Source organism: Danio rerio, chromosome 4 (genome assembly GCF_052040795.2).
Source record: "Danio rerio strain M-AB ecotype USA chromosome 4, GRCz13ab, whole genome shotgun sequence".
Lineage (NCBI taxonomy): Eukaryota > Metazoa > Chordata > Actinopteri > Cypriniformes > Danionidae > Danio > Danio rerio.
In genome coordinates this window covers 61,487,535-61,515,450 of record NC_141024.2, presented here as the reverse complement: position 1 = coordinate 61,515,450, position 27,916 = coordinate 61,487,535, and the positions used below count along the sequence as shown (strand labels likewise).

The 27,916-nt window shown below is 39.5% G+C and overlaps 1 protein-coding gene, 3 long non-coding RNA genes and 19 other non-coding genes across 25 annotated transcripts in view; 22 read left to right on the top strand and 1 right to left on the bottom strand.

Moving 5' to 3' along the window:
• LOC137491040 (uncharacterized) overlaps window positions 1-27,916 on the top strand; it is a 48,323-nt gene that overhangs the window by 14,613 nt on the left and 5,794 nt on the right. For 2 of the 3 annotated variants that reach the window (XM_087250160.1, XM_087250159.1), the window contains one exon: window positions 26,120-26,269. In XM_087250160.1, coding sequence (XP_087106286.1) covers window positions 26,185-26,269 — 85 coding nt within the window. In that variant the 5' untranslated portion in view covers window positions 26,120-26,184. Of the gene's footprint in view, window positions 1-25,734; window positions 25,775-26,119; window positions 26,270-27,916 lie in introns of those variants that run through there. The other variant, XM_087250158.1, reaches the window with a different exon arrangement.
• trnaf-gaa (transfer RNA phenylalanine (anticodon GAA)) lies at window positions 331-403 on the top strand. Its single transcript has one exon. It is a non-coding gene; the product is annotated as a tRNA-Phe (tRNA).
• Window positions 1,377-1,450, top strand: trnai-aau (transfer RNA isoleucine (anticodon AAU)). The gene has a single exon. It is a non-coding gene; the product is annotated as a tRNA-Ile (tRNA).
• Window positions 2,401-2,472, top strand: trnaq-cug (transfer RNA glutamine (anticodon CUG)). The gene has a single exon. It is a non-coding gene; the product is annotated as a tRNA-Gln (tRNA).
• trnai-aau (transfer RNA isoleucine (anticodon AAU)) lies at window positions 2,575-2,648 on the top strand. Its single transcript has one exon. It is a non-coding gene; the product is annotated as a tRNA-Ile (tRNA).
• On the top strand, window positions 3,586-3,657 carry trnaq-cug (transfer RNA glutamine (anticodon CUG)). Its single transcript has one exon. It is a non-coding gene; the product is annotated as a tRNA-Gln (tRNA).
• Window positions 3,760-3,833, top strand: trnan-auu (transfer RNA asparagine (anticodon AUU)). The gene has a single exon. It is a non-coding gene; the product is annotated as a tRNA-Asn (tRNA).
• Window positions 4,196-9,095, top strand: LOC147845133 (uncharacterized). The gene is made up of 2 exons (XR_015484562.1): window positions 4,196-4,698; window positions 7,893-9,095. It is a non-coding gene; the product is annotated as an uncharacterized LOC147845133 (long non-coding RNA).
• Window positions 8,706-11,489, bottom strand: LOC147845132 (uncharacterized). The gene is made up of 3 exons (XR_015484511.2): window positions 11,153-11,489; window positions 10,872-11,069; window positions 8,706-10,742 (listed from the first exon to the last, which is right to left on the bottom strand). It is a non-coding gene; the product is annotated as an uncharacterized LOC147845132 (long non-coding RNA).
• On the top strand, window positions 13,418-13,491 carry trnat-ugu (transfer RNA threonine (anticodon UGU)). Its single transcript has one exon. It is a non-coding gene; the product is annotated as a tRNA-Thr (tRNA).
• On the top strand, window positions 14,185-14,273 carry trnar-ucu (transfer RNA arginine (anticodon UCU)). Its single transcript is given in 2 exon segments — window positions 14,185-14,221; window positions 14,238-14,273. It is a non-coding gene; the product is annotated as a tRNA-Arg (tRNA).
• On the top strand, window positions 15,019-15,092 carry trnat-ugu (transfer RNA threonine (anticodon UGU)). The gene has a single exon. It is a non-coding gene; the product is annotated as a tRNA-Thr (tRNA).
• On the top strand, window positions 15,279-15,352 carry trnat-agu (transfer RNA threonine (anticodon AGU)). Its single transcript has one exon. It is a non-coding gene; the product is annotated as a tRNA-Thr (tRNA).
• On the top strand, window positions 15,785-15,873 carry trnar-ucu (transfer RNA arginine (anticodon UCU)). Its single transcript is given in 2 exon segments — window positions 15,785-15,821; window positions 15,838-15,873. It is a non-coding gene; the product is annotated as a tRNA-Arg (tRNA).
• Window positions 16,619-16,692, top strand: trnat-ugu (transfer RNA threonine (anticodon UGU)). Its single transcript has one exon. It is a non-coding gene; the product is annotated as a tRNA-Thr (tRNA).
• Window positions 16,879-16,952, top strand: trnat-agu (transfer RNA threonine (anticodon AGU)). Its single transcript has one exon. It is a non-coding gene; the product is annotated as a tRNA-Thr (tRNA).
• LOC141381925 (uncharacterized) lies at window positions 17,117-23,031 on the top strand. The gene is made up of 2 exons (XR_015484463.2): window positions 17,117-19,528; window positions 22,734-23,031. It is a non-coding gene; the product is annotated as an uncharacterized LOC141381925 (long non-coding RNA).
• Window positions 18,220-18,293, top strand: trnat-ugu (transfer RNA threonine (anticodon UGU)). The gene has a single exon. It is a non-coding gene; the product is annotated as a tRNA-Thr (tRNA).
• trnat-agu (transfer RNA threonine (anticodon AGU)) lies at window positions 18,480-18,553 on the top strand. The gene has a single exon. It is a non-coding gene; the product is annotated as a tRNA-Thr (tRNA).
• On the top strand, window positions 18,987-19,075 carry trnar-ucu (transfer RNA arginine (anticodon UCU)). The gene is given in 2 exon segments: window positions 18,987-19,023; window positions 19,040-19,075. It is a non-coding gene; the product is annotated as a tRNA-Arg (tRNA).
• On the top strand, window positions 20,081-20,154 carry trnat-agu (transfer RNA threonine (anticodon AGU)). The gene has a single exon. It is a non-coding gene; the product is annotated as a tRNA-Thr (tRNA).
• On the top strand, window positions 21,423-21,496 carry trnat-ugu (transfer RNA threonine (anticodon UGU)). The gene has a single exon. It is a non-coding gene; the product is annotated as a tRNA-Thr (tRNA).
• On the top strand, window positions 21,683-21,756 carry trnat-agu (transfer RNA threonine (anticodon AGU)). Its single transcript has one exon. It is a non-coding gene; the product is annotated as a tRNA-Thr (tRNA).

Sequence of the window (27,916 nt, the reverse complement as noted above, 5' to 3'; positions counted from 1 at the left end):
TCCATGGTGTAATGGTGACCACTCTGAATCCAGCGATCTGAGTTCAAATTTCAGTGGGACCTGTTATTTTGCCAGCACCGCACAAAAAAAGCTGGAATAGAATGTTAATCTCTTGAAGGCCAGGGAATGACATTTACTCTGGGCTTTCTAGTGCTTTAGGCAGGAAGTGGCCGGTTAGCTTAGCTGGTTAGACTATGGTGGTAATAACGGCAAGGTTGTGGATTCGATCCCTGTACTGGCCAAGCTCTTACCCCCTTAGGCCTCAGATGCATTTAAGGGCTCTGCTCTGTCTTACACACGTCTACGCTGCAAAAAAACTATGAAACGGCAGCTGAAATAGCTTAGTTGGGAGAGTGTTAGACTGAATATCTAAAGGTCCCTGGTTCGATCCTGGGTTTCGGCAAAACAGTGATGTTGTTCTATTTTGTTCACAAGGGTCAGGTGACTGAAAGTCACCCAAAAAGCCTAGCTGCTTCACCCTTAAGTCCACCTGCTTCCACTTGACCAAAACACTATCTTCCTCCCAGATGGTCACGTTGCTTCTGGCGATGATTCCAATGGCCTGATCGACAGCACTCTATAATGCTATGTATTTAACCAGGGTTCGGAAAAGTAGTGTTGTTTTTCAGTTTTGGGCACAAGAGTTAGGTGACCGAAAGTCACCCAAAAAGCCTAGCTGCTGCACCCTTAAGTCCAACTGCTTCCACTTGACCAAAAAGCTATCTTACTTCCAGATGGTCACGTCGCTTCTGGTGATGATTAAATCAGGAGAGTTTCACTTTAAACCTTTTCGCTTTAAAAAGGCATGAAAACAGAGGTGGAGAATGCAGTCATTGTTCCCGCTTCCTCTCGCATGCAAAGCGAGCGCTTAACCATTTGAGCTAATTCCCCTCACAGCAATCAATAGTTGGCGATTTTCGACGTGGTCAAAATAGAATAAAAAGGTCACATTTGCTCTGTGGTGGCCTCTTTGCCCTGCCTGCCGTTTAGTCGTCAAAATGCCTGGAATAGTGCGCTTTTCTTTTGAAGGCCCTACCTGGTCCTGCTCCAGTAAACGTGTGAGGAGCCCTGCATGCCGAATGACGAGTTACTCAGAAATCAATGCACATTGGCACTGCCTTGTATTGACATTCTGCTACTTTCTGGCAAGGCCGTTTTCTTTTTTTTTTTTGTTTTTTACATTATTTTCTCTTTGGCCCGGGCAGCACCAAGCAGAAGACTTGAGGTTCCATGGTGTAATGGTTAGCACTCTGGACTCTGAATCCAGCGATCCGAGTTCAAATGTTTTTTTACCAGCACCGCACAAAAAAAACTGGAATAGCATTCTTAAGAAAATGACAGTTACTCTGAGCTTTTTAGCAAACATGGCAGAAAGTGGCCGGTTAGCTCAGCTGGTTAGAGCGTGGTGCTAATAACGCCAAGGTCGCGGGTTCGATCCCCGTACTGGCCAATCTTTTACCCTTTAAGGCCTCAGAGGCATTTCAGGATTCTGCTTAGTCTCACAGACACGAATGCTGCAGGATTCTTGTGAAAAGGCAGGCGAAATTGCTCAGTTGGGAGAGCGTTAAACTGAAGATCTAAAGGTCCCTGGTTCGATCCTGGGTTTCGGCAAAACAGTGATGTTGTTCTATTTTGTGCACAAGGGTCAGGTGACTGAAAGTCACCCAAAAAGCCTAGCTGCTTCACCCTTAAGTCCACCTGCTTCCACTTGACCAAAACACTATCTTCCTCCCAGATGGTCACGTTGCTTCTGGCGATCATTCCAATGGCCTGATCGACAGCACTCTATAATGCTATGTATTTAGCGCTTTGATGTCCCACTGCGGACACGCTGCTGAATAAAAGAAAACTGTGACTTGATAGGGCTTCTGAAGGGTTGCAATGATATGTACTACACAGAAACCGGCAAAGCTGACGTAAGTAGTTTCGCTTTTAACCCTCAAGGTGCCACCAGCTTTGCAATAAAAGCCAATGTAAAAAGGCATGAAAACAGAGGTGGAGAATGCAGTCATTGTTCCCGCTACCTCTCCCATGCAAAGCGAGCGCTTAACCATGAGCTAATTCCCCTCAAAGCAATCAATAATTGGCGATTTTCCACGTGGTCAAAATAGAAAAAAAAGATCACATTTGCTCTGTGGTGGCCTCTTTGCCCTGCCTGCCGTTTAGTCGTCAAAATGCCTGGAATAGTGCGCTTTTCTTTTGAAGGCCCTACCTGGTCCTGCTCCAGTAAACGTGTGAGGAGCCCTGCATGCCGAATGACGAGTTACTCAGAAATCAATGCACATTGGCACTGCCTTGTATTGACATTCTGCTACTTTCTTGCAAGGCCGTTTTCTTTTTTTTTTTTGTTTTTTACATTATTTTCTCTTTGGCCCGGGCAGCACCAAGCAGAAGACTTGAGGTTCCATGGTGTAATGGTTAGCACTCTGGACTCTGAATCCAGCGATCCGAGTTCAAATGTCGGTGGGACCTTGTTTTTTTACCAGCACCGCACAAAAAAAGCTGGAATAGCATTCTTATCTCTTGAAGAAAATGACAGTTACTCTGAGCTTTTTAGCAAACATGGCAGAAAGTGGCCGGTTAGCTCAGCTGGTTAGAGCGTGGTGCTAATAACGCCAAGGTCACGGGTTCGATCCCTGTACTGGCCAAACTCTTACCCTTTAAGGCCTCAGAGGCATTTCAGGATTCTGCTTAGTCTCACAGACACGAATGCTGCAGGATTCTTGTGAAAAGGCAGCTGAAATTGCTCAGTTGGGAGAGCGTTAAACTGAAGATCTAAAGGTCCCTGGTTCGATCCTGGGTTTCGGCAAAACAGTGATGTTGTTCTATTTTGTTCACAAGGGTCAGGTGACTGAAAGTCATCCAAAAAGCCTAGCTGCTTCACCCTTAAGTCCACCTGCTTCCACTTGACCAAAACACTATCTTCCTCCCAGATGGTCACGTTGCTTCTGGCGATGATTCCAATGGCCTGATCGACAGCACTCTATAATGCTATGTATTTAGCGCTTTGATGTCCCACTGCGGACACGCTGCTGAATAAAAGAAAACTGTGACTTGATAGGGCTTCTGAAGGGTTGCAATGATATGTACTACACAGAAACCGGCAAAGCTGACGTAAGTAGTTTCGCTTTTAACCCTCAAGGTGCCACCAGCTTTGCAATAAAAGCCAATGTAAAAAGGCATGAAAACAGAGGTGGAGAATGCAGTCATTGTTCCCGCTACCTCTCCCATGCAAAGCGAGCGCTTAACCATGAGCTAATTCCCCTCAAAGCAATCAATAATAGGCGATTTTCCACGTGGTCAAAATAGAAAAAAAAGATCACATTTGCTCTGTGGTGGCCTCTTTGCCCTGCCTGCCGTTTAGTCGTCAAAATGCCTGGAATAGTGCGCTTTTCTTTTGAAGGCCCTACCTGGTCCTGCTCCAGTAAACGTGTGAGGAGCCCTGCATGCCGAATGACGAGTTACTCAGAAATCAATGCACATTGGCACTGCCTTGTATTGACATTCTGCTACTTTCTGGCAAGGCCGTTTTGTATTTTACATTATTTTCTCTTTAGCCCGAGCAGCACCAAGCAGAAGACTTGAGGTTCCATGGTGTAATGGTTAGCACTCTGGACTCTGAATCCAGCGATCCGAGTTCAAATCTTGGTGGGACCTTGTTTTTTTACCAGCACCGCACAAAAAAAGCTGGAATAGCATTCTTATCTCTTGAAGAAAATGACAGTTACTCTGAGCTTTTGAGCAAACATGGCAGAAAGTGGCCGGTTAGCTCAGCTGGTTAGAGCGTGGTGCTATTAATGCCAAGGTCGCGGGTTCGATCCCCGTACTGGCCAAACTTTTACCCTTTAAGGCCTCAGAGGCATTTCAGGATTCTGCTTAGTCTCACAGACATGAATGCTGCAGGATATTTGTGAAAAGGCAGATGAAATAGCTCAGTTGGGAGAGCGTTAGACTGAAGATCTAAAGGTCCCTGGTTCAATCCCGGGGTTGTAAAACGGTGCCGTTGTTCTATTTTGTGCACAAGGGGCAGGTGACTGAAGGCCCTACCTGGTCCTGCTCCAGTAAACGTGTGAGGAGCCCTGCATGCCGAATGACGAGTTACTCAGAAATCAATGCACATTGCCACCGCCTTGTATTGACATTCTGCTACTTTCTGGCAAGGCCGTTTTATAATTTTTTTATTTTTTTTTTCTTTAGCCTGGGCAGCACCAACTGGAAGACTTAAGCTTGGCAGTAAGTGGTCGGTTAGCTCATACTGCCACCTGTAAGTCGTGGTTATTCTTGGTCACACCGGCCAATCACTTTGTGAGCTGGAACCAAGATTCACCCTATTCTTGGTTAAGGCAGCCAATCGTGTTCTGAGTTACAATGAACGCTATGGCCAATCAGAGCCCTTATACCATCCATGATTTGTACTGTAATAAAAGATTTCGTTGCGGATTAATTCGGAAACCAATTGCAAAGTAAGTATTTTTTTAACAAGGTGGTTTAAATGAATAACCATTACAGTAACGTTAATTACTACAACATAATTATTATATGATTGTTATAGATGTTTTATAACGTTATTTGGTAAGATTAATGTTAGCCGACCAAGCAAACTGTACAGTTTTACTACAAACATTTTAATGCAGTTATTAATTAATTAATATGGATCATGCATGATTGCATCACTAATAATAAACCAACAATATAAGGGTCACACATCAATCCATTACTAATAATAATGTTATTATTATTAGTGATGGATTAATTTGTGACCCTTATATTATTGGTTTATTATTAGTGATGCAATCATGCGTGATCCATATTGTTTTATGCTTTATAATTAGTGATGTATTATGCGTGAGCATTATTAGATTAGTTTATAATTAGTGATGTAGTGATATGTGAGCGTCATTATACTATTTGTTTATAATTAATGACTGATGAATTGAGCCTTATATTTATTATTAGTGAAGTGATTCATTAATGTGTGAGAATAATGCACTGGCATTATTGTAACTATGGTAGTAAATGACAATATAAAGTGAAGTAATGTATAATAACTGCATTAAAATGTTTGTAGTAAAACTGTACAGTGTGCTTGGTCGGCTAACATTAATCTTAACAAACAACGTCATATAACATCTATAACAATCATATAATAATTGTGTTGTTGTAATTAATGTTACTGTAATGGTTATTCATTTAAACCAACTTGTTATAAAAATACTTACTTTGTAATTGTTGTCCAAATAATCCACAACGAAATCTGTTAATACAGTACAAATCATGAATGTTATAAGGGCTCTGATTGGCCATAGCGTTCATTGTAACTCGGAACATGATTGGCTGCCGTAACCAAGAAGAGGGTGAATCTTGGTTCCAGCTCGGGACAAGATTGGCCAGCGTAACCAAGAATTAAAAAAAATCTTGGTTCTAACTCGGACCGTGATTGGCCGGTGTAACCAAGCATAACCACGAATTACAGGTGGCAGTATGCGCCACTGGCCCAGTCTGCGTCAGCAGTGCTCATTAGCATGCTGCTTGGAAAGAGGACACGGCTCGGTCAACATGCAGTTCCTTCAACGCTTGCTGTGCTTTCTTGTCATGGCAAGTTGTGGTGTCGATAGGATGCTCTAACACAGAGCATGTGACAGTCCCTCCCAAGAAGAACTGTGATCCAGGCTCTGAGACTTTCTCTTCTCCAGGAGGAGGTTGCAAATGTTATTAAAGAGTTATTTTTGTCAGAGCAGCTGCAGCACACCTGGGTGGAAGCCCACAGCTAGGCTTAATGGTCTAGCCTGGTGGTCTAGTAATTAGGATTCGGCGCTCTCACCGCCGCGGCCCGAGTTCGATTCCTCGTCAGGGAACTTCCTTTTCACCTCCATGGTGAACTTCGAGCAGTGGTGCCGATGATATCTTCGCAAAGGCAAGAAAGCGGCTCTGAGCACAAAATACATCCTTTGAGCTGGACTCGAACCTGCGACCTAAGAATTGGTCCTACAGTCCTACACTCTACCAACTGAGCTATCAAAGTCTTACATAGCAGTTCCACAACCACACCCTATAAGGTAGCTGCAGTCCGACCGCTGGCCAAAAAGGACAGGAGCAAAAGTACTTAAGCCTTCCCATACCGGGAGTCAAACCCGGGTCACCTGGGTGAAAATCAGGAATCCTAACCGCTAGACCATATGGAAATTGCCACTTTTAAAACCCAGTCTTGGCACAAACTCCAGTTCTTTCTGATCGCTGGCACGTCCCTGCTCCGCTTGAACAAGTGCCACTCATACACTTACGCATTCTCTCATACACAGTTTCTTGGTTTCCATAACCGAGAAACTTCTGATCCATAGTCATAAGCGCTATCCTTTGTGCCACTCTGTTCAGCACTTTGTTAGCACATTGCTTGAAGCAAGGACAAGGCTCTGTCAACCCGGAGTTCCTTCACCACACATTCTGCTTTGTTTTTTTATGGCAAGAGGTTGTGTGATTGGGATGTTCTTACAGGATTCCTGACAGTCCCTCCATGGAAGACCTGAGATCCAGGGTCGGAGACTCTCTCCTCTCCAAGAGGAGGTTAAAAGTCTTTTGTGTCTCTGTGTCAGAGCACTTAGGTGTTGCTGCAGCTCAGAGACCTACAAGTGGAGGAGATTACACTGCAAGTTGGCTGGATGACCTCTAAGGGGTCAGCAGTTATGCCACACGTAGGCTGGGTTTGCGATTGATGTAGCTGTAGTAGACATTCATAAAAATAAATAAAAATAAAACTGGTTACTCTGAGGTTTTGTTTAGGGTTGGGGTAGGTGTAAAATTGAATAAAACATAGCGGGTTACTGTGAGGTTGGGCCTAGGGCTGGGGTAGGTGTGATTTTAATAAACTGCAATAGGTTGTATTCTGTGCCATGTACAAGACATTGAATCAATGAAACCCACATGGAGGTTTGTTACTGTGAGGTTGGGTTAAGAGTTGTGGTAGGTTGTGTTGTAAAATAGCAATCAGTTTTTTATTATTATTGTCTCTTTTTCTTTTAATCAAACAATTATTTGTATTGGTCATGTAAGGGTCATATATTAACTGAACTTCTAATGTTGTGGGTGAGTGCTGTGCATACTAATTAGCTTTTTGGCAGAAGTAGATACATGCGGGTCCAAAATTAAATTCAGCTCTGCAGAAACTTCCTGTCTGAAGAGAGGTGTTAAAACTGAACACAAAACATAGAAAGATGTATACTTTGTTGTTGGGCAGAGAATTCGTAGAAAAAGAGGAAGTATGTCGAAGGTGTGGCCAATGGAGGACTGAACAATGACTGACAAGTGACGTTACACCAAAACTCCACCTGTTAAGATCGGTTGTGTATATATGCTGAAGTCAGGAAATGTATGTTTGTTGCGAACCTCTTGAATGTAATTCTTGTATTGCATTGGGGTAATGTAACCCAGAGCTCTGTCATCGAATTATTCATTTGTATCCAATAAATTGTTACGATTTTTGACATTGAAGAAAAACCTCTCCAGACCTTTTCTCTTGAACACGCATGGAATAGAGATAGAAATTCCAACAATATGTTAAAATATATTTGAAAAATATTATATACATAGAGAGAGAGAAAGACAGAGACATTAAACCGATGAGATAGAAACTAGAAAAATAGTTGCACTTGTAACACTTTGAGGAAGTAACACTTTGAGGAACTGAGATTTGATGTGAGAGGACAAGATTGAGTTTAGGTGCAAAAACTAAATAGAATAATAATATTAGTAATAATAATGATTAAAAAAAAAATAAAAAATTGTTATGGCTTACACTGGCTGTTTTCATCTATGAAAGTTAGCTGCATAAGACTATCTAAGCCATCATCTAGGGTCAAAGAAAAATCATGGACACTTAGTGGATGTGGATGAACAAGATGAAGTGAGTTTAATTTTTCTAAATTTAAAAAGGATAAACACCAAGAAAGAAATCGATAATTAAACATTGCATTTCAGATATAAAAATATATATTAAACAAACATGAGGGGTCAAGGCCTAATATGAACCCTGAGATATAGCAATAATGTTGAACAATTTTATCACATGGTAGGCCATGTCATAATTTGTGTTTTATAATAACCCAACTGTGTCTTGTTTTTTAGTCTCCACCATCATAGTGCCCTACAGCTTTGCCTGCAGACTAAGCAGACCATAGTGCTGAGTGGATGGGAGTGAAGATGCCAAACTTTACTTAAAACTATTATTGGAGGTCAAATTTATTTTAAACTTAATAAAACCTGTCTCATTGGTTAAACTCTAGAATGTGGTCACAATGGCTCACATGGTTCTTCAGTGCATGTTTCCCTAACATCAGAGATACCAAGTTCTGAAGGAAAACTGAGAAGGAGGTTGCAGTGGAGAAGAGCAGTAACTGGTCTCCATGAGACATTATTCCAAAGACGGGTAAGACTCTCGTTGGCCACCGGGAGCGACCTAAGCCAGGAATTTTGTTGCGGAAGACTAGGCACCTGTACAGGTAGGCAGGTGTTGAGTGAGATCGTTGTGGAGTGGAGCAGTGATGCTTGAAAGGCCTAGAGCATCCGAGTATTGAGGGGCACTGTGAAAGATCAGTAGTCTGCCTCAGAAATGTGGGCTCCTCCAAACTGGACCACAGCGAACTGCTAAATATGTCTGGAGATCAGACACTCAGAAAAAGGAACTTGTGGGTAAAGTAAGAGGCAGGGTGCTGTCAAGAACCATTTGAGACCATATGATGACTGGTAATATGAGGGAGACAGAATTTATTAAGGTTTTGTTATGAAAATAATAACTAAGAAAAAGGCTTAGAGGAAAATATACAATGAATCTCTAAATGTATAATGTTGAAATGATATTTAACTATTTTTGCAAATTTTCATAGGTTTACTGATACAGGGCATGAACAGGATATAGGAGGAAGTACAATGTATGGTGGTGACTAAAGAAGAAGAAACAACTATTGGTAACTGGAAGTCATTTGAAGTATAAATTTTGATGGAATTGATTATTTTAGTAAAGATTTACTAAAAGCAAAATATTATGTTGAATCATCTAAATTAAGATGGGATATTAAAAACTAGAAAAGGTTGGTAACAGAAAATTTTTTATGCGTAAAGAAGAAATTGAAACATGAAAAATTGAACTCAAGTCATCGGGTAAAAATTAATAGTTCTAATCTGATAAAAGAATTGAAACATAATAAGAGAGTTTAAGAAAACAGATTTTCTTTCACATGTAACCATGTGAAGAAGTTTAATGATGAAGTCAAAATACAGCTGAAAGAAACGGATGAGAAAATGTAGTGATTTTTAGTTAGCTTATAAAAGTATATAAAAAGTGTATGGGCAACTAGTTGAACCGAAATGACGTAGAACTAATTAGTAGCCAAAAGAAAATCATAAAAATGATTAGAACAAACTAAGTAATAAATAGTTAAGAAAATTAATTATCAAAAGTAGTGTCAAATTCAAAAACTGATTGATTATTAGTGAAATACTTAAATGGAGGATTATAAAATTAGCCAGCGTAGTGAAGAGGTAGTATGTTGTTGAGCAATTAAGAGAAATACCTAGACAAGGTCATCTGGATTATGTTTTAGACATTTTATTTAAGCTAAATTTTAACTGAGTTATAAACATAGATGTGACTAACTTAATTTGAATACAATTTTACAAGTAAGCAACAAACAAAAGAAGATTGTGTTTAGTTTATGATTTAGAAGCAATTAAGGAGAAGAGATTTTAAAGCTGAGGTTAATAGTGTATGCAGAAATATGGTCATACTGATGAAAAAATGTAAAGTGATTGATTTTTGAATTATCAGAGAGAGTGGTGTTTATTTAGCATGTTGATGAAATTTTACTTGCAGAAAAAAGTGGACAACTAATAGATTAGAAGTAAGCAGTTGTTATAAAATTTATATGGAACTAGATTTAAAGGAAGTAAATAAAAATTATAGGTGATTAGATGACACGCCTCAATATTAGGATGAGTGCTGTCTGAGAAAAGTGGAGTCAGATTGCTAAATAAATAAGCCATTTTTAATAGCCGTATACTGGTGACTGTAAAAGACATGGTAATAAGACTTAAATTATATTTAGAGGTATCAGAAACTGCAAGAGAAGAATGAGGGTGAGGTTACAATTGATTATAGAGATATGGGAGAACAGGCGAATAAAATATATATATATATCTGCTAGTCATGATTGACAGCTATACTGGATGGCTGGAGGAGTGGCCAGCAAGCAAAGAGGACAGTCAGACAGTAATGAAGTGTTTAATGAAAGACGATCTAGAAACAAATAGATGTTGAGTAAGAATTAGAGTGGATAATAATAAACGCTGAAATAATGAATATTTGAAATTGCAGCAAGTAATGGGCCTGAAGCATGAATTTAGGGAGGGTGTAAAACTAATAATTACAGGGAAAGGTAGAGAAAATTGATACAAATTTAAAAACAATTGGCAAAAATCTGTGCACAGACCAAACTGAATTGGATAAAAATCATATTGGAGGTATTAGATCATTATGGAACAAAACGATGGAATTAATGACTCTTGAATTGTTTACAGGACTGCAGTTTTAGGGACCTGGTGCAGCTTGGATGTGCAGTAGCTTACTTATGTAGAGATTATATAATGACAAATTAACAACCTTATTCCCGATTTTTTCTAAACAGGTTGCTGAAGGTGTGAGGCTGGCCGGATTAACTTGACAGTCAACATAGGGGTGTAAAAACGGCCTGGAGCTAGGCCCAGGCCGAAAGAGGAATAAAACAGAAAAAGGGGATATCTGATATCTAATTGGAGTGTGTAAGCATGTATTGGTGTGGGAGCTGAACACGCTGCAACAACAAGGCCAACTGTAAATTAGATACAGGCCAACACAAAAAGGGGAACCAAAAACCACATTAAATTCTAAAATAGAAAGAGAAATAAGACTGATTTACTAGCATATGACAATCTGACAGAAAGTGTGTGACTAAGTGTGTATGGACGTTTCCCAGAGATGGGTTGCAGCTGGAAGGGCATCCGCTGTGTAAAACATATGTTGGATAAGTTGACGGTTCATTACACTGACGGTGGGGACCCCAAATTAATAAAGGGGCTAAGCTTTAAAAAATGAATGAATGAATGAATGAATTTGGACAAATTAGACTGGAGAAATTTTAGAAAAATTTAATATTTTAAATTTATTTTAATATTATTTTATTTTACACATTAGATTTTGATTTTTTTTGTATTTTTATTCTTTTATTTTAGACACATTTTTTATCTTTTATGTGAAGACATTTTTTAAATATTTTTATGATCTTTCATTTTAAGAAATTTCCATGACTTTTTATCTTTTATTTTAATACCTTTCTAATGCTTTTTAAATCCTTTGTTATTTTAAGACATTTGTATGTTTTTTCATAATCTTTTATTTTAAGACATTCAATGCTTTAAAAATATATATATATATTTTATTTTAAGATGATTTTTGGATCTTTTATTTTGAGACATTTTTTAAATTATTTTATTTTAAACACATCATTATGATTGTAAGATTCTTTTATTTGAAGATTCTTTTATTTGAACACATTTTTAAAGATTATTTTAGTTTGAGCCATTGTTGTTTTTAAATCTTTCATTTAAAGACATTTTACAATTTATATTTTAAGCCATTGTTGCTTTTATACCTTTTATTTGAAGAGATTATTAAGATTTTTATTTTATTTTAATCACATTGTTGTGTTTTTGATTTTCCTATTTTAAGACATTGAGAGAAAAAATATCTAGTTTAAATATGTTTGAATTTTGGTTTTAATCATTTGGTGACGAGCTTGAGTTCTTAGTTTAATAACCTTCTTATGATTGAGTTCTGAACTTTTCATTTTAATAATTGTTTAGTTTAATCCTACTTTGAAGCTGTTGATTTTTAATCCTAAATCTCAATTGTAATTTTGGTTCAATGACTTTAAAATGTTGAAATTCAGTCTGAACTAAGCAGGGGGATTATAATTTGTATTAGTGAATTGCTGATTTGAATTATGTTGTTAGAATTTTGAATTTCTAATTCCAATCATATTTTCACAAGTGTTGATCTTAGATTTTATTCATACTGTGGGATTTTCAATGGGAGTGCATTTCCTTTTGATCAGATTTTATTTTTTAAATGTTGGAGTTTTTAAATTTTATTTACATTTTTATTATTCTCATTCTTATTTTAATTTTGGTGGGGAAGAAGAAGAAGAAAAAATTAATTACCTTTATTGATAAAGTGTATGAGAATGGAACATTTTTATTATGGGATAATTGGAAGTTAATAAGAGTATAGCAAGTATAATCCTTAGCAAAAGATATCGGAGTGACTTCAAGAGGGAAGAGACTGCACCACCGAAGAGGAGAACCAAGAGTGTGAAAATTATAAACTGAATCCAGAAAAGTTAAAGAAATTGAGTTAAAAGGGTTTTTGGGCATAATTTAACATAATGAAGAAGCACTAGGATGTTAAAGATTGTTTTGAATAAGAGGTAAAACAGGGATTTAGGCAAAGGCCTGCAGTAATGACAATTGGACATTTTTGTGGGGATTTGATTATCTGATTTTGTTTTTGTCTGCTCCAGAGAGGAGCAGAAAAGGGGAATTGTTGGAGAAAAGGAATTTATTTTTATTTTTATTCTTTTTATTATTTTTTATTAGAAAAATGTTTAGACTAAAAACAGATTAATCAATCTTTCTCTTTTGTATTATAAAATGTCTTGACCAGACAAACTTCCTCTTTTTTACTGTGCTGCATACTTTTTAGAAGAACTGCTGACAAGTGGAAAAGCAGAATAAGAATAAATTGAGGGTGGGGGCCTTTGTTCCAGAACTATAGTCTAGACATGTCACAAGTTGTCCTGATGCTTGTAGAAGTTGTGAAATATATTAAAGATGCACGTAATTGTTCAGTTCTGGTATACAGAGAAAGGTTGCAGAAAGAGGAAGTAATGTCCAGGGGTTGCAAAGAGCCAAAGGACTGCAGAATGACCAAACCAAAACTCCACCTGTTAAGATCAGTTGTGTATATATATACTGGAGTCAGGAAATGTAAGTCAGTTGCGAACCTCTTGAATGTAATTCTTGTATTGCATTGGGGTAACATAACCCAGAGCTCTGTCATCGAACTATTCATTTGTATCTAATAAATTACTAATATTTTTGTCATTGAAAAAAAACCTCTCCTGACCTTTTCTCTTGAACACGCATGGAATAGAGATAGATATTCCAACAGTTTGGATGACATGGTCAGGCTTGAGACATGATAATCCAGACTCTAAAAGACCGCGTCCGGCTTGTCAGCATTTGCTGCATCCTGACATGCTGCTTTTTGTTGTGTATTATTTTTTCTTCTTCGATTTTTGTTATCGGGCAAATGTCTCTTACTGTGAAATACTGTGGCGCTGTGGCTTAGCTGGTCAAAGCGCCTGTCTTGTAAACAGGAGATCCTGGGCTCAAATCCCAGCAGCGCCTTAGTCCAGGTGGTGTGTGCGCTTGTTTTATAGAGCTCACCGGAATGAATTATAAAATTGTATAGCTTTGAGGCGTAATGAATAGTGCGACAAATAGAGTTAAACAACCTCTTTGCTTGCCATTTTAAGACTTGCTGTCTTTTTTTTGGTCTCTGTGTGCAAAAACATCTTGCCTCCTATTCAGCGTTGGCGCTGTGGCTTAGTTGGTCAAAGCGCCTGTCTAGTAAACAGGAGATCCTGGGTTCAAATCCCACCAGTGCCTAATGTACAGGTTTTGTGTTTGCTTTTGTTAAGAGTAACGAGTGTTTACCCAGCGGGATGTTTAGCAGTCGGTTTCTTAACAACACTCAAATCCTTAAGAACGCTGCTCGTTCAAGAGGGCTTTGGACGATGCCTTTATATAGCATAGTGTGGTAATGCCTAACCAATTGGACTTTAATATTTCAAGTCCAGACATTCCCACATGCAGCGCTACCGTTGTTAGTTTTTTTTTATTTTTTGGAATTAAACATTTAGCCTGTGTCAACGTCGTTTGGCGCTGTGGCTTAGTTGGTCAAAGTGCCTGTCTAGTAAACAGGAGATCCTGGCTTTGAATTCCAGCAGTGCCTTGTCCGCAGTTGGCTGTTCTTTCATGGGCCAGAGAGTACTAAAAAGTGCTTTCTGTCCAACAGTTCTAGAGGAAGCAGAGCACTTAGGCTCTGTGGTGCAATGGATAGCGCATTGGACTTCTAGGCTGTGAGCTGAGCCATTCAAAGGTTGTGGGTTCGAGTCCCACCAGAGTCGCAAGCTTTGCTCTTTTTCTTAACTGACTTAAGGTGTGGTGCGTTTCTAACATTTTAGGCATCTGTCCATCCCGTTTTGCTTCTTTCTTTCATTGCGCAGTGCAGGCTCAGATACTAGGGGTACTCTACAATAAAGCCGATGACTTAATTGAGCTGTTTTAAATAAGGGAGATTAGAAAACGGTGTAGGGCCTAGTGGGCTTGAGGAATGACTCGTCGGCAACCTGTGGTTTTGGGGAAAAGTAACTGCCACCTATTGTTGAGATCATGCCTTTTGGATTTGTCGTACAAGAGCCTCTTTATGCATGTGCAAAGTAACTGAGTAGAAAGCACAGTAAATTTTGCTTCCCCCCCACTGTCTTAGATGAAACTGCGTTTGGAAGAATCGTATCCAGAGGTTTTTTCTTTTAGTGTTAAGACTAAGTTGGCCAGAGCACCTGTCTTGGGAACAGCAGGTGCTAGGTTCAAATCCAAACTGCACCTTTCCCTCAGATTATGGGAGAGTGGCTTTCTGATCTGAAACTCTTTCAATGGCCGATAGCATATGTTTGTCCTGATTTCCATTTTCCGAGCTGACTCTGGGTTTGGATGACATGGTCAGGCTTGAGACATGATCATCCAGACTCTAAAAGACCGCGTCCGGCTTGTCAGCATTTTCTGCATCCTGACATGCTGGTTTTTGTTGTGTATTATTTTTTCTTCTTGATTTTTGTTATCGGGCAAATGTCTCTTACTGCGAATTTCTGTGGCGCTGTGGCTTAGCTGGGCAAAGCGCCTGTCTTGTAAACAGGAGATCCTGGGCTCAAATCCCAGCAGCGCCTTAGTCCAGGTGGTGCGTGTGCTTGTTTTATAGAGCTCACCGGAATGAATTATAAAATTGTATAGCTTTGAGGCGTAATGAATAGTGCGACAAATAGAGTTAAACAACCTCTTTGCTTGCCATTTTAAGACTTGCTGTCTTTTTTTGGTCTCTCTGTGCAAAAACGTCTTGCCTCCTATTCAGCGTTGGCGCTGTGGCTTAGTTGGTCAAAGCGCCTGTCTAGTAAACAGGAGATCCTGGGTTCAAATCCCAGCAGTGCCTAATGTACAGGTTTTGTGTTTGCTTTTGTTAAGAGTAACGAGTGTTTACGCAGCGGGATGTTTAGCAGTCGGTTTCTTAACAACACTCAAATCCTTAAGAACGCTGCTCGTTCAAGAGGGCTTTGGACGATGCCTTTATATAGCATAGTGTGGTAATGCCTAACCAATTGGACTTTAATATTTCAAGTCCAGACATTCCCACATGCAGCGCTACCGTTGTTAGTTTTTTTTTATTTTTTGGAATTAAACATTTAGCCTGTGTCAACGTCGTTTGGCGCTGTGGCTTAGTTGGTCAAAGTGCCTGTCTAGTAAACAGGAGATCCTGGCTTTGAATTCCAGCAGTGCCTTGTCCGCAGTTGGCTGTTCTTTCATGGGCCAGAGAGTACTAAAAAGTGCTTTCTGTCCAACAGTTCTAGAGGAAGCAGAGCACTTAGGCTCTGTGGTGCAATGGATAGCGCATTGGACTTCTAGGCTGTGAGCTGAGCCATTCAAAGGTTGTGGGTTCGAGTCCCACCAGAGTCGCAAGCTTTGCTCTTTTTCTTAACTGACTTAAGGTGTGGTGCGTTTCTAACATTTTAGGCATCTGTCCATCCCGTTTTGCTTCTTTCTTTCATTGCGCAGTGCAGGCTCAGATACTAGGGGTACTCTACAATAAAGCCGATGACTTAATTGAGCTGTTTTAAATAAGGGAGATTAGAAAACGGTGTAGGGCCTAGTGGGCTTGAGGAATGACTCGTCGGCAACCTGTGGTTTTGGGGAAAAGTAACTGCCACCTATTGTTGAGATCATGCCTTTTGGATTTGTCGTACAAGAGCCTCTTTATGCATGTGCAAAGTAACTGAGTAGAAAGCACAGTAAATTTTGCTTCCCCCCCACTGTCTTAGATGAAACTGCGTTTGGAAGAATCGTATCCAGAGGTTTTTTCTTTTAGTGTTAAGACTAAGTTGGCCAGAGCACCTGTCTTGGGAACAGCAGGTGCTAGGTTCAAATCCAAACTGCACCTTTCCCTCAGATTATGGGAGAGTGGCTTTCTGATCTGAAACTCTTTCAATGGCCGATAGCATATGTTTGTCCTGATTTCCATTTTCCGAGCTGACTCTGGGTTTGGATGACATGGTCAGGCTTGAGACATGATCATCCAGACTCTAAAAGACCGCGTCCGGCTTGTCAGCATTTTCTGCATCCTGACATGCTGGTTTTTGTTGTGTATTATTTTTTCTTCTTGATTTTTGTTATCGGGCAAATGTCTCTTACTGCGAATTTCTGTGGCGCTGTGGCTTAGCTGGGCAAAGCGCCTGTCTTGTAAACAGGAGATCCTGGGCTCAAATCCCAGCAGCGCCTTAGTCCAGGTGGTGCGTGTGCTTGTTTTATAGAGCTCACCGGAATGAATTATAAAATTGTATAGCTTTGAGGCGTAATGAATAGTGCGACAAATAGAGTTAAACAACCTCTTTGCTTGCCATTTTAAGACTTGCTGTCTTTTTTTGGTCTCTCTGTGCAAAAACGTCTTGCCTCCTATTCAGCGTTGGCGCTGTGGCTTAGTTGGTCAAAGCGCCTGTCTAGTAAACAGGAGATCCTGGGTTCAAATCCCAGCAGTGCCTAATGTACAGGTTTTGTGTTTGCTTTTGTTAAGAGTAACGAGTGTTTACGCAGCGGGATGTTTAGCAGTCGGTTTCTTAACAACACTCAAATCCTTAAGAACGCTGCTCGTTCAAGAGGGCTTTGGACGATGCCTTTATATAGCATAGTGTGGTAATGCCTAACCAATTGGACTTTAATATTTCAAGTCCAGACATTCCCACATGCAGCGCTACCGTTGTTAGTTTTTTTTTTATTTTTTGGAATTAAACATTTAGCCTGTGTCAAGGTCGTTTGGCGCTGTGGCTTAGTTGGTCAAAGTGCCTGTCTAGTAAACAGGAGATCCTGGCTTTGAATTCCAGCAGTGCCTTGTCCGCAGTCGGCTGTTTTTTCATGGGCCAGAGAGTACTAAAAAGTGCTTTCTGTCCAACATTTCTAGAGGAAGCAGAGCACTTAGGCTCTGTGGTGCAATGGATAGCGTATTGGACTTCTAGGCTGTGAGCTGAGCCATTCAAAGGTTGTGGGTTCGAGTCCCACCAGAGTTGCAAGCTTTGCTCTTTTTCTTAACTGACTTAAGGTGTGGTGCGTTTCTAACATTTTAGGCATCTGTCCATCCCGTTTTGCTTCTTTCTTTCATTGCGCAGTGCAGGCTCAGATACTAGGGGTACTCTACAATAAAGCCGATGACTTAATTGAGCTGTTTTAAATAAGGGAGATTAGAAAACGGTGTAGGGCCTAGTGGGCTTGAGGAATGACTCGTCGGCAACCTGTGGTTTTGGGGAAAAGTAACTGCCACCTATTGTTGAGATCACGCCTTTTGGATTTGTCGTACAAGAGCCTCTTTATGCATGTGCAAAGTAACTGAGTAGAAAGCACAGTAAATTTTGCTTCCCCCCCACTGTCTTGGATGAAACTGCGTTTGGAAGTATCGTATCCAGAGGTTTTTTCTTTTAGTGTTAAGACTAAGTTGGCCAGAGCACCTGTCTTGGGAACAGCAGGTGCTAGGTTCAAATCCAAACTGCACCTTTCCCTCAGATTATGGGAGAGTGGCTTTCTGATCTGAAACTCTTTCAATGGCCGATAGCATATGTTTGTCCTGATTTCCATTTTCCGAGCTGACTCTGGGTTTGGATGACATGGTCAGGCTTGAGACATGATCATCCAGACTCTAAAAGACCGCGTCCGGCTTGTCAGCATTTTCTGCATCCTGACATGCTGGTTTTTGTTGTGTATTATTTTTTCTTCTTGATTTTTGTTATCGGGCAAATGTCTCTTACTGCAAATTTCTGTGGCGCTGTGGCTTAGCTGGGCAAAGCGCCTGTCTTGTAAACAGGAGATCCTGGGCTCAAATCCCAGCAGCGCCTTAGTCCAGGTGGTGCGTGTGCTTGTTTTATAGAGCTCACCGGAATGAATTATAAAATTGTATAGCTTTGAGGCGTAATGAATAGTGCGACAAATAGAGTTAAACAACCTCTTTGCTTGCCATTTTAAGACTTGCTGTCTTTTTTTGGTCTCTGTGTGCAAAAACGTCTTGCCTCCTATTCAGCGTTGGCGCTGTGGCTTAGTTGGTCAAAGCGCCTGTCTAGTAAACAGGAGATCCTGGGTTCAAATCCCAGCAGTGCCTAATGTACAGGTTTTGTGTTTGCTTTTGTTAAGAGTAACGAGTGTTTACGCAGCGGGATGTTTAGCAGTCGGTTTCTTAACAACACTCAAATCCTTAAGAACGCTACTCGTTCAAGAGGGCTTTGGACGATGCCTTTATATAGCATAGTGTGGTAATGCCTAACCAATTGGACTTTAATATTTCAAGTCCAGACATTCCCACATGCAGCGCTACCGTTGTTAGTTTTTTTTTTATTTTTTGGAATTAAACATTTAGCCTGTGTCAAGGTCGTTTGGCGCTGTGGCTTAGTTGGTCAAAGTGCCTCTCTAGTAAACAGGAGATCCTGGCTTTGAATTCCAGCAGTGCCTTGTCCGCAGTTGGCTGTTCTTTCATGGGCCAGAGAGTACTAAAAAGTGCTTTCTGTCCAACAGTTCTAGAGGAAGCAGAGCACTTAGGCTCTGTGGCGCAATGGATAGCGCATTGGACTTCTAGGCTGTGAGCTGAGCCATTCAAAGGTTGTGGGTTCGAGTCCCACCAGAGTCGCAAGCTTTGCTCTTTTTCTTAACTGACTTAAGGTGTGGTGCGTTTCTAACATTTTAGGCATCTGTCCATCCCGTTTTGCTTCTTTCTTTCATTGCGCAGTGCAGGCTCAGATACTAGGGGTACTCTACAATAAAGCCGATGACTTAATTGAGCTGTTTTAAATAAGGGAGATTAGAAAACGGTGTAGGGCCTAGTGGGCTTGAGGAATGACTCGTCGGCAACCTGTGGTTTTGGGGAAAAGTAACTGCCACCTATTGTTGAGATCACGCCTTTTGGATTTGTCGTACAAGAGCCTCTTTATGCATGTGCAAAGTAACTGAGTAGAAAGCACAGTAAATTTTGCTTCCCCCCCACTGTCTTAGATGAAACTGCGTTTGGAAGTATCGTATCCAGAGGTTTTTTCTTTTAGTGTTAAGACTAAGTTGGCCAGAGCACCTGTCTTGGGAACAGCAGGTGCTAGGTTCAAATCCAAACTGCACCTTTCCCTCAGATTATGGGAGAGTGGCTTTCTGATCTGAAACTCTTTCAATGGCCGATAGCATATGTTTGTCCTGATTTCCATTTTCCGAGCTGACTCTGGGTTTGGACGACATGGTCAGGCTTGAGACATGATCATCCAGACTCTAAAAGACCGCGTCCGGCTTGTCAGCATTTTCTGCATCCTGACATGCTGGTTTTTGTTGTGTATTATTTTTTCTTCTTGATTTTTGTTATCGGGCAAATGTCTCTTACTGCGAAGTTCTGTGGCGCTGTGGCTTAGCTGGTCAAAGCGCCTGTCTTGTAAACAGGAGATCCTGGGCTCAGATCCCAGCAGTGCCTTTGTCCAGGTGGTGCGTGTGCTTGTTTTATAGAGCTCACCGGAATGAATTATAAAATTGTATAGCTTTGAGGCGTAATGAATAGTGCGACAAATAGAGTTAAACAACCTCTTTGCTTGCCATTTTAAGACTTGCTGTCTTTTTTTGGTCTCTGTGTGCAAAAACGTCTTGCCTCCTATTCAGCGTTGGCGCTGTGGCTTAGTTGGTCAAAGCGCCTGTCTAGTAAACAGGAGATCCTGGGTTCAAATCCCAGCAGTGCCTAATGTACAGGTTTTGTGTTTGCTTTTGTTAAGAGTAACGAGTGTTTACGCAGCGGGATGTTTAGCAGTCGGTTTCTTAACAACACTCAAATCCTTAAGAACGCTGCTCGTTCAAGAGGGCTTTGGACGATGCCTTTATATAGCATAGTGTGGTAATGCCTAACCAATTGGACTTTAATATTTCAAGTCCAGACATTCCCACATGCAGCGCTACCGTTGTTAGTTTTTTTTTTATTTTTTGGAATTAAACATTTAGCCTGTGTCAAGGTCATTTGGCGCTGTGGCTTAGTTGGTCAAAGTGCCTGTCTAGTAAACAGGAGATCCTGGCTTTGAATTCCAGCAGTGCCTTGTCCGCAGTTGGCTGTTCTTTCATGGGCCAGAGAGTACTAAAAAGTGCTTTCTGTCCAACAGTTCTAGAGGAAGCAGAGCACTTAGGCTCTGTGGCGCAATGGATAGCGCATTGGACTTCTAGGCTGTGAGCTGAGCCATTCAAAGGTTGTGGGTTTGAGTCCCACCTGATTCGCAAGCTTTGCTCTTTTTCTTCACTGACTTAAGGTGTGGTGCGTTTCTAACATTTTAGGCATCTGTCCATCCCGTTTTGCTTCTTTCTTTCATTGCGCAGTGCAGGCTCAGATACTAGGGGTACTCTACAATAAAGCCGATGACTTAATTGAGCTGTTTTAAATAAGGGAGATTAGAAAACGGTGTAGGGCCTAGTGGGCTTGAGGAATGACTCGTCGGCAACCTGTGGTTTTGGGGAAAAGTAACTGCCACCTATTGTTGAGTTCACGCCTTTTGGATTTGTCGTACAAGAGCCTCTTTATGCATGTGCAAAGTAACTGAGTAGAAAGCACAGTAAATTTTGCTTCCCCCCCCACTGTCTTAGATGAAACTGCGTTTGGAAGTATCGTATCCAGAGGTTTTTTCTTTTAGTGTTAAGACTAAGTTGGCCAGAGCACCTGTCTTGGGAACAGCAGGTGCTAGGTTCAAATCCAAACTGCACCTTTCCCTCAGATTATGGGAGAGTGGCTTTCTGATCTGAAACTCTTTCAATGGCCGATAGCATATGTTTGTCCTGATTTCCATTTTCCGAGCTGACTCTGGGTTTGGATGACATGGTCAGGCTTGAGACATGATCATCCAGACTCTAAAAGACCGCGTCCGGCTTGTCAGCATTTTCTGCATCCTGACATGCTGGTTTTTGTTGTGTATTATTTTTTCTTCTTGATTTTTGTTATCGGGCAAATGTCTCTTACTGCGAAGTTCTGTGGCGCTGTGGCTTAGCTGGTCAAAGCGCCTGTCTTGTAAACAGGAGATCCTGGGCTCAAATCCCAGCAGCGCCTTAGTCCAGGTGGTGCGTGTGCTTGTTTTATAGAGCTCACCGGAATGAATTATAAAATTGTATAGCTTTGAGGCGTAATGAATAGTGCGACAAATAGAGTTAAACAACCTCTTTGCTTGCCATTTTAAGACTTGCTGTCTTTTTTTGGTCTCTGTGTGCAAAAACGTCTTGCCTCCTATTCAGCGTTGGCGCTGTGGCTTAGTTGGTCAAAGCGCCTGTCTAGTAAACAGGAGATCCTGGGTTCAAATCCCAGCAGTGCCTAATGTACAGGTTTTGTGTTTGCTTTTGTTAAGAGTAACGAGTGTTTACGCAGCGGGATGTTTAGCAGTCGGTTTCTTAACAACACTCAAATCCTTAAGAACGCTGCTCGTTCAAGAGGGCTTTGGACGATGCCTTTATATAGCATAGTGTGGTAATGCCTAACCAATTGGACTTTAATATTTCAAGTCCAGACATTCCCACATGCAGCGCTACCGTTGTTAGTTTTTTTTTTATTTTTTGGAATTAAACATTTAGCCTGTGTCAAGGTCGTTTGGCGCTGTGGCTTAGTTGGTCAAAGTGCCTGTCTAGTAAACAGGAGATCCTGGCTTTGAATTCCAGCAGTGCCTTGTCCGCAGTTGGCTGTTCTTTCATGGGCCAGAAAGTACTAAAAAGTGCTTTCTGTCCAACAGTTCTAGAGGAAGCAGAGCACTTAGGCTCTGTGGTGCAATGTATAGCGCATTGGACTTCTAGGCTGTGAGCTGAGCCATTCAAAGGTTGTGGGTTCGAGTCCCACCTGATTTGCAAGCTTTGCTCTTTTTCTTCACTGACTTAAGGTGTGGTGCGTTTCTAACATTTTAGGCATCTGTCCATCCCGTTTTGCTTCTTTCTTTCATTGCGCAGTGCAGGCTCAGATACTAGGGGTACTCTACAATAAAGCCGATGACTTAATTGAGCTGTTTTAAATAAGGGAGATTAGAAAACGGTGTAGGGCCTAGTGGGCTTGAGGAATGACTCGTCGGCAACCTGTGGTTTTGGGGAAAAGTAACTGCCACCTATTGTTGAGATCACGCCTTTTGGATTTGTCGTACAAGAGCCTCTTTATGCATGTGCAAAGTAACTGAGTAGAAAGCACAGTAAATTTTGCTTCCCCCCCCCACTGTCTTAGATGAAACTGCGTTTGGAAGTATCGTATCCAGAGGTTTTTTCTTTTAGTGTTAAGACTAAGTTGGCCAGAGCACCTGTCTTGGGAACAGCAGGTGCTAGGTTCAAATCCAAACTGCACCTTTCCCTCAGATTATGGGAGAGTGGCTTTCTTTTTTTTTTTTTTTTAACACTTTTATTGTTTCAGAAAGGTGTGATACATTCTTACTGTATTTGTAACCAAATACCAATCAAAGAACTCCCGCCCCATCCCGACGTTCAAAATAAAAATTAAAAACTAAAAAAAGAAAGGAATAGAATAAAAAAATGCATTCTCATGCGAGGAAAGTAATACAAAAACAAATAAATAAAAATAAAGATTAACTAAAATAAACTTAAAGATAAAAATAAAAAGGGCAATTTTGTTAAAAATTAAAAATATATAAAAAATAAATACCATTAAAAAATTGACATTTCAACATATACATTCCAGTGAAAGTATATTAAAGTTAGTCATTACAAACACAGTGTATTTTAACAGTCACATTGTTTGGGATTACTAAACAGTCAGTGCACTGTTATTTAAAAAATAAAGGAAGAAGTCCCAAATCTTGTAGAATATATGCATTTTTTGTTTGATTGAATAAGTCAACCTTTCCATTGCTATACAGGAAGACATTTCCTTAATCCAGAGTGACAAAGATGGAGCATGAGTACTTTTCCAGTGAATGGCAATCAGGCGCTTCGCATGTAATAGACACAGATTTATAAACTTCTGTTCATATGACTTCAGCGATAAGGCAGGTGGGAAAAGACCAAGGATACAGATTTTAGGGCAAACAGGGATTTCTTTACCAATAGTTTTAGAGATTACACCAATTATTTCTTTCCAAAAGAATTGCAAGTGCTCACATTGCCAAACACAATGGAACAGTGTGCCCTTGTAAGTCAAACATTTTCCACAAATGTCCAGAATATTTCTATTAAATTTATTTAACATTTCTGGTGTTATATATGTTCTCATTACCCAATTATATTGGATTAATTTAAAACGGGTATTGATTGATAATGTTTGCGCTTGAAGACAACTTTCTTCCCATTCATTTTCTGTAATATCTATTTGAAAGTCTTCAATCCAAGCCAGTCTTTTATGATTTGTAGATTCTTTGGAAGCATTAACAAATTTGCTATATAGTGTAGAAATTTTGTATTTGGCACTGGGATCTTTAACTGCAATTTCTTCTAAACTACTTAGGGTCGGACACTGATATGAATGATTTTTAGATCTTATAAAATTACGGATCTGAAGATACTTAAAAAAATGAGACTGAGGAATTTTATATCTTTCCTTAAAGGTTTCAAAGGACATCAATATATTATCTTCATAAAGATCTGATATCTTTTGCAAGCCTTTCTGGAACCACAGCTTAAAAGCCTTGTCTGATTTCCCTGGTACGAATAATGCATTACCCCAAATGGGAGAGAATTTAGAAAGTACCGGGGTTTCTCCCAGCTCAATCTGTGACTCATGCCATGATAAAATAGTGGCTCTCACAAATGGGTTAGATGTATTTTGTTTGAGTTTCTTTAAAGAATCAGAGTATAAATATGTGTCAAGACTCAAATTGCCTGTACATTTTCTTTCAATCTGTATCCATGGAATGCTAGGTGAGCCAGCAAACCAATAACATGCAGAACATGTTAACACGGGTCCACAACCACAGCAAGGCATGTTTTAATTGACAAATATATTAAAACAGACTGCTTCATTTGAAGTTCTGAGTAGCTCAGTTAGATAAGTTGATTGATACGTGTGCTAAACCTTTTCACTACACGGGTTCGAATCCTGTTAAAGACATGTAAATTCTAATTATTTTTTTTTATTTACTTTGGTTATATACTGTTCTGCTACACAGATATTAAAATCAATAATGCACACAATGACACTGACACCAAGTAATAAGAATCTTTATTTGGTATGGACATGTTTTGTTGCTGTGAAAAAGTGACGAATCTGCCAATCTGCAAACGTGAATAGCTTACATCTGGAAAGGGACACCAGTTAACACGGTCACCAGTTAAACCGTAACACCGGTCAGGTGTCGTGTCGTTGCTCCGTTTCCATGACAACGCTCTCTGCTGCAGTGCTTGAATGGGGCTCGGTATTGGACACTTTAAAGTCACGCAGCGTTTACATAAACAAATGTTTATATAATGTTTATATAATTATATGTTTACATAAACAATTCATAAACATATTTAATAATGACATTTAATATTAAATCTTGATTTTTAAACTTAATTTTGTTTTGTTTTAATAATAACCTGTTATATTTAAAACCTCTTGTAGTTTTATTTACAAAACTTTGCTTTTATTAATAACTATATTTTTATTTAGTGCCTCATTCGTTTAAAATGTAAAAAGTGTTAAACAAAAGTACTTATATCAGGTACAGAACAGCCAACAACATTAAAAACATCACCGGGTGGGCCATCGGTTAGCCACTGGTGTCCAGACGGCGGTCCACCCACGGTAATCCGCTGGTGGCGTGCCACCCAAAAAACCCGACATAACTTTTAGAATGGGCGGCTTGCCGCTGGTAAGCCGATGGCGGTCCGCCCATATCAAGTCGCTGAATTTGTGCCGACCAAAAAACGCCGACGGTCCGCCAACTCATTGTTTGCTGGGTATGTATTGTAAGGAAACACCAAAATGGAATGTTTGCATATTGTATCGAACCAGAATCCGTAAAACATGTTATACTGTCTTGTAGAAAATATTCAGCTGAACGAGAACAATTACAGAAAGTACTTAAGAACATGACATTAAAGCACATATTGAGTCTGTCTGGAACAAGTTCAACAGTTAAGGCAGTTATAAAGTTTCTGAAAATAACACAGCTAGCAAATAGGATTTAGGTTAGGTCCTTATTTTTTATTTTTTAATAAATATACACTATATAAATATATTTATACATCCCTAATGATCATATCTCGGTCCAGAAGGTGGCAGTAATGCACTAAGTTTGCAAGCTGCCAATAAAATACCACAGAAGAAGAGGTGGCAAAAAGCAAAACAAAAAAGACCTTTATTTTGGCGTGGCGTGTGACGTCATCAGGCAGCGCCGCTACTGCGCTATGATTTAACTGGAGAGAGGTTTGTTCTAAAACTTTTACAGATATAAACCGATTTAAAGTTAAAGTTCTAAAGTTTTAGGGTTTTATACGATGCTAAATTATGTTCCTGCTGTTGGAAATACTATTTTAACCCTTTATACAACGTAGTATTATTTTATTCTCAGCGAGGGCTATTGTTTGAACAATGTAACAAAAGTGTGTAATATGTGTTTTGATGAAACGTTTTGCAGGATTTAATTTTGTTATTTGCTGTCATTAAAAAAAAACTGTTGGAGCAAGTGTTGAAGAGAAGTTATTTTGTTTCTGTTGATTGTTTTATTTATTTTAAACAGGACATTTTTATTGTTTTGTTCATTTTTAACAGGATTAAGTGTCCAAACACAGAGAAAAACTCCTGCTGAAGTGACTGATCTCCACACTGTTATAAAGATGGCGTTTATTAAAGTGGAGAGTGAAGATGTGAAGATTGAAGAAACATCCACAGTCAAACAGGGAGATCTGCAGGAACAAACAGGTTGGTTTTCATACTGATACATTTTTTAATAATAAGAATACTAAATTAAGTCCTGAGTGTGCTGCCTAGTTCTCCTAAACGCACATTCACTCATTGAAAGACAGAAATAAGTTTCTTCCATCACTTGTTCTTACATCTTTTGTCATTCTTTTATATATTATTAGTCTCCCATTGTCTCTACCTCCTTAAGGCTATTGCTTTTCTTGTTCCCCTACTGTGTGTTAAGCATCCATGATCACTGGCACTTTATCAAATTAATTAAAACAATAAATAAATAAAAGGTTTAACTGAGCTGACGATATTTGACCAACAGTATTCTCATAGAAGACTCAAAATTTTAGGCCTTAAAAAGTCTTAAATTAACTGAAATGTTGTGCTGTAGATCTTAACTCTTTTTAAACAAGTCTTCATTTTCCTTTGTTCATGATTTGCTACTCAATCTGGTCAAAACCCATACAATCACCAACAATCCATCTCAATGAAACTTTAAACTTTTTATTAAAAAGGTCATTTTAACCTTATTTATCATAATGGTTTAATTATTTTCTTTACAATAACGTTTGTTTAAACGTGCTCCATGTATTTACTGCTGAGGACATTGACATGGACAGATTGTTGTGCATATATTTAGTTTATTATATTTTTTTAAAACGTTGAAAATATTTGTTAATTTTTTTATTATCATAAAGAAAGTTTATGTTGGAATACAAGTTAAGCTGGCTTGTTTTTTACACAATATTAGTTTTTATTTATTAAAGAAATGTCTAAAATTAAAAAATATATATTATTAATTTATTATTGTATTATTAAATGTATTCACTTGTAATATTTGTTTGATGGGGCAAATAAAAACCTTTTCCATCTGGGCCATTTAAAAAGTTCTTTAGCCTTTAGCCCTTTATGAGTCCAAAATTTCATTCATAATGGTCTTAAAAATGTCTTAAGAAGTCTTACATTTAACTTGGTAAAACTCACAGAGAGCCTGGTTTACAGTATGTCAAAAAAAGTGGATGTCCCTAATATTAAACATGCTGAATGAAATGGACACTAAAATAATCAATTATTATAAACATTGTACAGTCTCAAAAATAGGCAATGTTGTTCATGTACCAGCAGGTGGCGCCATTGGAATCTTTTTGCTTGAAAATTTTTTAAAGGGCCATGAAACCCCCTCGTTTCAGCAGGGTGTTTTCACACCTCTACTTTGGAAAAAGTCCGAAAAGTGGGCGTGTCCAGCTCTGTTTAGGGGGGAGTGTCGGAGGAAGAAAAGTGGGATGGTGTGGGAGTGTCTATTTGGGCACGCGCGAGTATCAGAGTCAAAATACACAAACACACACACATACATACAGGAGAATTTGATGGTGTTTAACCTACATGGACATCTGTAGTCGAATTATTTGCCAAATGATTAAATGGTGGACTTTAACTGCAGTTTGGCTCTTTCATTCAGGGAATTCATTCATGCCCCTCGCGACACACGAGATATTTGATTCGAGGAGCTGCTCTAAGCGTGTATTTTTCATGCAATGTTTTATACCGCACGGCGAATGAGAGAAAAAAACCCTCTGCATTTCCCAGAAACTTAGATGCACACGACAGGTAGCGTCGGAAAGCCGCGCGTGTTATTCCGGTCACTAAATGCGGTAA